This window comes from Mus caroli, chromosome 11 (assembly GCF_900094665.2).
Source record: "Mus caroli chromosome 11, CAROLI_EIJ_v1.1, whole genome shotgun sequence".
Lineage (NCBI taxonomy): Eukaryota > Metazoa > Chordata > Mammalia > Rodentia > Muridae > Mus > Mus caroli.
Genome location: NC_034580.1, coordinates 98,562,020 through 98,569,448, shown reverse-complemented (window position 1 = coordinate 98,569,448; position 7,429 = coordinate 98,562,020). Strand labels below are relative to the sequence as shown.

Below are 7,429 nucleotides of genomic sequence, written 5' to 3'. Positions count from 1 at the left end.
CTAAAACTCCCCTTCCTCTCAGAGCTAAAGTCAGAGTTGGGTGTAAGGAGGACTCCTCTTACATCCTCCTGCTTTCTCTCTAGTACCTCAGTTCCTTGGCCACCTCTTAAAGGTGGGGGTGGGGTTGGGGTTGTATCTTTAGGATCTGTGGCTCTCCAAGAGGCTAATTTATCTTTCCTCTCCCGCCCCTGTCACGAAGCCACTTTGTCTATTGTTGTAGGCTCTGTACCCCTATGTTGGCAGAAGACCTTGAGGTGGGGGGAGGGAATTGGGAAGAAAAGGCAATTGTCACCTTTTCACCTCTTTCTGGGCCATTCCTGTGAGGGTACAGAAGCTGATGTCACAGAAGCACACAGAGCCAAGACCCTGGCAACCTTAGGGGTGGGGGGGAGCTCTCCCCAAATCTTCAGCAGAAACCACCACCCCTTTTTCCTATTGTACAGGATCCCAGGCACTGAAATTGCCTTGGTTGCTGGAGTTTCACCTTTAGAGGCAATCATAATTTGTGCGGAATTCAACCCTTTCCTAAAGCCTTTGTGGGGTTCTTTAATATGTGAAAAGGACCTGTGGAGGTGACACTGCTTCTTGTCCCCCCCCCACCACCACCACCACTTTGATAGTTGAGGTGAATTTATATTGAGCCTTAGTGAACTTGGCACAAATAATTTGGAGAGAGACTATATATTTTGGGAAGGGGGGCTCCGCTGAAACGCCCAGGCAATTGCAAGCAAAGCCCCACATATGACTTCAATTACCACCAAACATTTCCACTTCCCTTCCCCCAACATAAACTAACACACACAAACACTTGGAAGTAGGGGTTCCAGCTTTCTCCCTTGTCCCCAAGTCAGCCAACAAAAGATGATAAGAAATCAATGTTCCCGTAACTCTTTAGTCAAACAATTGAGGCCTGGAGCCCACTCTCCCCAAGCCCCAACCAAGTAGGTGAAGGGGAGAGGGGAGGAGGGGGGGTGTGGCTTGGTTAAGGGCAGTGGTGTTACAACCCTGTTAAACACAATTAAAGGGCTAGATCTGAAGATAATTAAATGCACTTTATTATGATGATTATTAGGTTTTAATTTGCACTATTTATTATCAGAAACAGGAGAGAAGGTTCAGAGCGGAGCTCTGGCACACTGGTCTTCAGATCGCTTCTTTAGCATGCAAGCTGTAAAGTACTCCAGACTCGAGGGAACCCATGCCTGCTGGAAACTGGGATTCTCACACCAACAAAGATACTTTATAGAACATCTCTCAGGCAGCTAACTTACTCAAAATCCTTACTTTTATTTGTGTGCAGGGGGGGGGGGCAGAAACATGTTAGAAACATTCTTATCAATATCTTATGATATAGAATGTCACGTAAACACTCAACCCCACCCCCACCGCCACAAAGAGCCTGCTCAGAGAGACCTTCTAAAGCAAACTTACCCATTAGTTTTTGTTGTTTCCCTGAACAACTTTTTGTTTTTGTTTTTTTAAGGCCAGTCTTTTGTCAAAAGAAAACTAAAAATCCCACCAGCCCGTCCATTCCCTCCCTCCAACCCAACCTATTTTTACTGCTTTTGGAAAAGAAAAACAACCCGAACAAAAACCCACACATAACACACAACCCAATCCTACAAACAGCTAACCTGGATCCCACCGCGGAAGAGCAGCCTACCGGGAAAGAAGGGAACGGAAGCGCCAAAGATCCCAGGGTTTGCCAGTACAGAGGCTAGCGGTACCCCCAAAACCCAGGGAAAGAAGGTCGTTCTTAAAGTGGTGTGTGCACTGGGGGAGATGTCAAAACACACTACACAAAGCGTTTTGTTGCCCATTCTCTGCGCTTGGGCCAGAGCTGAAACCACAGAAGGATCTCCATGCCCACGGGGAGTGGGCTAGGGGTGGGGGGTGGAGGCCATTCCTCCCCACATCTCCGCCCTCTCCCTAAAAGCGCTATGTTTTTTTCCACGTCTACATCTGGATTGGGAGGTTTCCAGATACCGAGCGAGCGGGGGAGACAGAACAAATGAGGAGGGAGAAAGAGGGGGGATGGGGGTGTGGAGCGAGGAGAACGGGAAATAAAATAAAACAAAAACGAATCCAAGTCTTGTTAAAAAATATCCAACAGCTTCCACAGGCCCCGCGTCGGTGAGGAGGCTTGCAAATTTAGCTTTTATAGAAGTTGAGTGGAACTAACTCCCAACTCCTTTAAGCCAACAAAAATAGCGAGCAGGCTAGGTGCCTCTCCCAGCAGGCCCAGCCCTGCCAAATCACTAAAAAAAATTCGAACCAGAGCACAGGGCAGCTTTTAAAAGGGCACTTAGAAAAGTCGAGACCTCCTCCCCCACCCCCACACCATTCTTCAGCCCTGGCGTCCTCGATCTTTTTTTTTTCTTTTTTCTTTTAAATAGAAAATATATAATTAAATTTACAAAGACTATTTACAGTTTTAATTACAAACCTGGTAGGGGGATGTTGGGCAGAGTTCTTTTTAAAAAGCGACCTAAAAATAAAATGGTTTTTTACCGTTCTTTATTTAAAAAAATAAAATAGGAGTCCGTAGGGTGCACCCTCCCCCCCTCCTGAGTGAAGGAGGGCACGGTGCAGTCCGGACCTGGGAGAGGGGGACGCCCGGCAGACGAGACCGCTTCACACAGTGGTCTCTCCATGCCGGCTGTTGGTGAGACGCGTGTAGAACTTCCTCCACGAGTGCAGTGTCTTGCCGGACCAGATCCAGAAGCCCGACGTGATGCCCACGATGAGCGTCATGAGGTATTTGATCATGTAGACTGTGAAGTCGGGCGACATGCGGGGCGTGTAGTGGGCCGGGCAGGGAATGGCTAGGCTCTTGCAGTGCTGGCTTACCCAGGAGCGCTCCCAGTGCTCGCGGAAGGCCTGCTCATAGAAGTAGCAGGCGATGACGATGGTGGCCGGTACGGTGTAGAGCACCGAGAAGACGCCGATGCGCACCATGAGCCTCTCCAGCTTCTCCGTCTTGGTGCCGTCGTGCTTCATGATGGTGCGGATGCGGAAGAGTGACACGAAGCCGGCCAGCAGGAAGGATGTACCGATGAACAGGTATACGAAGAGCGGCGCCAGCACGAAGCCCCGCAGAGGGTCCAGGCTATTGAGGCCCACGAAGCACACGCCGCTCAGCAGGTCGCCGTCGATCTGGCCCATGGCCAAGATGGTGATGGTTTTGACGGCCGGCACAGCCCAGGCGGCCAGGTGGAAGTACTGCGAATTGGCCTCGATGGCCTCGTGGCCCCACTTCATTCCGGCTGCCAGGAACCAGGTGAGGGACAGAATCACCCACCAGATGGAGCTGGCCATGCTGAAGAAGTAGAGCATCATGAAGAGTATAGTGCAGCCTTCTTTCTTAGTACCCTGCACCACCGTGCGATAACCGTCCTCTGAGAAGCGCTCGTTGCATACCACGCGCTCCTGGAGCACGAAGCCAGCAATGTAGGCCACTGATACCATGGTGTAGCAGCCGGACAGAAAGATGATGGGCCGCTCTGGGTAGCGGAATCGCTGCATGTCCACTAAATAGGTGGTGACCGTGAAGAAGGTGGAAGCGCAGCACAGCACCGACCATGTGAGGATCCAGAGACGGGCAAAACGAGTCTCCTCTTGCGAGAAGAACATAGAGCCGTCGGGCCGTGCAGGCTCGCAGGGCGCGGCACAATCGCGCTCACCCAGAAACTTATAGCTGAGATAGGACGGCACCTTGAGGACGCGGGGACAGTGGAAAGGGTGCTCCAGAGTGGCGTAGCGCGGTGGCGCGCCACCACCGCCAGGGCCGCCCGGGGTGCCACCCGCGCCGGGCTGCAGCCCAGAAGGTGGCGCGGTGGTGAGTAGCGCAGGAGCTCCGTCCTCCGAGTGGTTCTGGCCCACGCAGATCTGCTCCGCGCCGTGACGCGGGAAATGCTCGCAGCGGAGGCGCTCGGGCCACTGGAAGCCGAACTTGTTCATGAGCGCCTCGCAGCCTTGGCGCGCGCGCTCGCAGATGGAGCGGCACGGCGGGATGGCCTGCTCCAGCACTGTGCACACCGGAGCGTACATGGAGCACAGGAAGAAGCGCAGCTCGGGCGAGCACTGCACCTTCACCAGCGGGTAGAACTGATGCACCTCCAGGCCGGCGTCTTCCTGGTTCGTGTGGCCAAGAAGGTTGGGCATGATGGTCTGGTTGTAGGCGATGTCCGTGCACAGCGGGATGGAGATGGGCTGGCAGAAGCCGTGGTCCGGGATGGAGATGCCCTTCTCCCCGTGGAACTGGGCCGGCCCGGCGGCCGGCAGCAGCAGCAGTGGCAGCAGCAGGCGGGGCAGGGCGCTGCGGGGCAGGGCGCTGCGGGCCCGCATGCTGGCCGCCGCCCCCCACTCGGCTCCTGGGCGCCCCCCAGCCCCCGCCCCCAACCCAGAGACCGCGCGCCTTCCCCGCTGCCGCCTAGCTGCCCGGCCGCCTCCCGCGCCTCCTTGCAAACTTTGCTCGGGGCCGCAGAGTTGGGGAGGCTGGGCGGCGGGGGAGGGGGCGGCGCACCCGCCTGCTGGCTCGCCGCGGTCGGACTGAGGGTCGGAGACGCGGCGCACCGCTGCCCTAGCTCCTCTTCCTCCTCTAGCCTCTGGGCTTCCCCTCTCCCCACCCTCCTCTACCCAGCGACTCCTTTGTGCCTCCTTCAGCCCTCACCTCGGCCTCTCCGATCCCAATTAGTCGGTTTCAAGGGGGCCCCCACTGGCGGCCCCGCCCTCTCCTCAGCCCCCCCTCAAAAGGGATCCTTGAAACCGCCCCGTCGAGCTTTGCACCATCCCAAAATGTGCTCTCGGCCAATCAGATTTAAACTGGAGGACCAGCCCCGAGGGCTGGATTGGTCGACCACAACATAATGAGATCAGAAACCAGATGCCAAGAAAACTCTACCCCCCTCCTTCTGCTTTTTTAAAGAGACAAGCTATTATTATATTAGGAGCTGTTTGCTCAGTCCGCGATTGCTTCGGAGTCGCCCAGGCAAGATCCGGAGACACGTTTTCTCAAAGTGGCATCCGACCCAGACAACTCTAGCCTAATCTGTGACCCTAGAGTCCAAACCCTCTGAGGTACAAGAGCTCTTTGCTCCTGCCCCTGCTCACCGCCCCCTCCCCCCTTTTCAGTACCATTTATAAAATCAAGTGAAAAATCCCGTTTTTAAAAAAAAATATATATATATACACACACAGACACAGAAATATGTATGTTTTTAAAGCACGTTAGCGAATAGCTTGCAAAGACGTCTCTCAACCCCTCTCAGAGAGTCGAGGTAAAAGTGTCACTTCACCCTAAACAAGGACTCCTAGAAGTTTTCCTCGCCCCTCCCCCTACACACACCCTAAAGTAACCCTCTGAAAAATGAGAGCCTGTCTCTTTAAGAGGCTCTTAAAGGGGCCGGGACTCCGGGGTGTAATTGCCCCATAGCGAGCACAAAGGAGCCCATTATGGTTCTTTGTGTTTAGTGGCACCTCAAAGTGAGAAAATTCAGGAACTCAGAGGCCAGGCTGCGGGGCTGGGGCGGGGGTTGGGGGGTGAAGTGAAGGAGAAAGGCCCAGAGCTGAGGATTCAATCCACCCCCTTTCCGGGGAAAATCTTAATTATGCAAAGTAAAGTTTAGTTGCCATAAGAGGGAGGTCTTAATCGAAAGTTAATGGCGGGGGGTGGGGGTGGCGGGGGTGATGGGCAGTTTTGAGTAAAAAAACGACTCTCTTAGGTCTGACGAATGTTTTGGGGAATTTGCCTTCTCCCTCCCAATCCTTGCTCCGCCTCCTAAAAGCTTCCAGATTTGATCTCCTGGGAGAAAAGGGAGTTTTACCCAAACTTTAAGTGATTCCACCCCCGAAAGATGGTGTGTACGGCTGGAGAGAGGGAGGAGGCTGGGGTTGTGGTAGAGAATTTCTCCCCTCACTTCTCACCTGGCTGAGGGGTGAGGTGGCCCGAAGAAATGCCCCCCACCCCCAACTCCCTTCACAGGATTGTAACTTTGAGGTCTGGAGAGGGGAGGGAATTTGCATGGGAATTTGTGTCTGGAACCGGATGATGGATCAATTATTTCTGTTGTCTCTCTGGAGAGAAAGAGGAGGAGAACTTGAAAAGAAGAAGGACAGGACGATTGGGTTTAGAAAGCCGCTTGTGCTTCTCAGTGTGGGCCAACTCCTCCCAACTGGCGAAGCTGCTCCCTGCAGGCATCTTGGATTGAACTGTATTCAGAAACCATGGAACAGCAACTTAAAGGAGAGAAGAGGATACGATGAACCTGGCCTCACCTGGTTTTGTTGTTTTGTTTTTGGTTTGGTTTGGTTTTGGTTTTTTTGACTAGATGAATCATTGTAAATTCTCAGTAGCTCACACCTGTAATCTCAGAAGTTGAAGTTGAGACAGGAGAATTACCAGACATTCCTGGTCAGACTTAACTGGCTGCAATATGAGAGTGAAAGAAAGAAGAAAAATAGCCGGGTGGTGGTGGTGCACGCCTTTAATCCCAGCACTTGGGAGGCAGAAGCAGGCGGATTTCACTTTGGCCTACAAAGTGAGTTCCAGGACAGCCAGGGCTATACAGAGAAACCCTGTCTGAAGAAAGGAGAAAGAAGAAAGGAGAAAGAAAGAAAAGAAACAAGTATTCAAGTTCTTTACAACTTGAAAATGCTCTTTATTGGAATTTATTAAAGAGCTTCCCAGTATAGCCCTGGCTGACCTGAAACTCTCTGTGTAGACCAGGATGGCCTCGAACTCTCAAGATCTGCCTTTTTCTAGATGTACTGTGATTAAAGGTGTGTGCCACCACCCTCAACTTCCTTATTGGAGTCTTGAATATGTTTCCTTTCCCTCTCTCTTTAAGAAGAACGTGTTCTGGGGCTTGAGAGACGGCTCAAAGGGTAAGAGTGGACCTGGGCTGGATTCCCAGAACCTCCTTAGTGACTCCTGAACCTCAATGACTCCAGTTCCAGGGTATCAGACACCCTCTTCTGACCTGCGTACTATGTAAGTGTGATACACATGCAGGCAAGTAAAACACCAGTACACATAAAATAAATAAAACATAATCAATTTAAAAAAGAAAAAAACAGTAAGGGCTGGAGAGATGGCTCAGCAGTTAAGAGCACTGACTGCTCTTCCAGAGGTCTTGAGTTCAATTCCCAGCAACCACATGGTGGCTCACAACCACCTGTAATGGGATCTGAAGCCCTATTCTGTCCTGTCTGAAGACAGCTACAGTGTACTCATATACACAAAGTAAATAAATCTTTAAGAACAAAACAACACAGAAAGACAGGTTGCTATTCCTCACAGTCTAGTACTAGGTAACTCAGTCTAGTATGAAATGGAGAACAAATCTTTGGTATAAGTTATACATCTTCAATTTCCATCCAGGACAAACTTATCTCCAGACAAAGGGTAGCCTGACAGACAATTAATTAT

At 51.9% G+C, this 7,429-nt stretch overlaps 1 protein-coding gene across 1 annotated transcript; it reads right to left on the bottom strand.

Annotated features, from left to right (window-relative positions):
• Positions 1-1,033: 1,033 nt before the first annotated feature.
• Fzd2 (frizzled class receptor 2) lies at positions 1,034-4,642 on the bottom strand. The gene has a single exon (XM_029483088.1). It carries the CDS (start codon positions 4,345-4,347, stop codon positions 2,635-2,637), a length of 1,713 nt encoding a protein of 570 aa, XP_029338948.1. The 5' UTR covers positions 4,348-4,642; the 3' UTR covers positions 1,034-2,634.
• Between the last annotated feature and the right edge of the window lie 2,787 nt (positions 4,643-7,429).

Coding starts and splice junctions, on each gene's coding strand:
- Fzd2 (XM_029483088.1), bottom strand. CDS start 4,347: ATGCGGGCCCGCAGCGCCCTGCCCCGCAGCGCCCTGCCCCGCCTGCTG.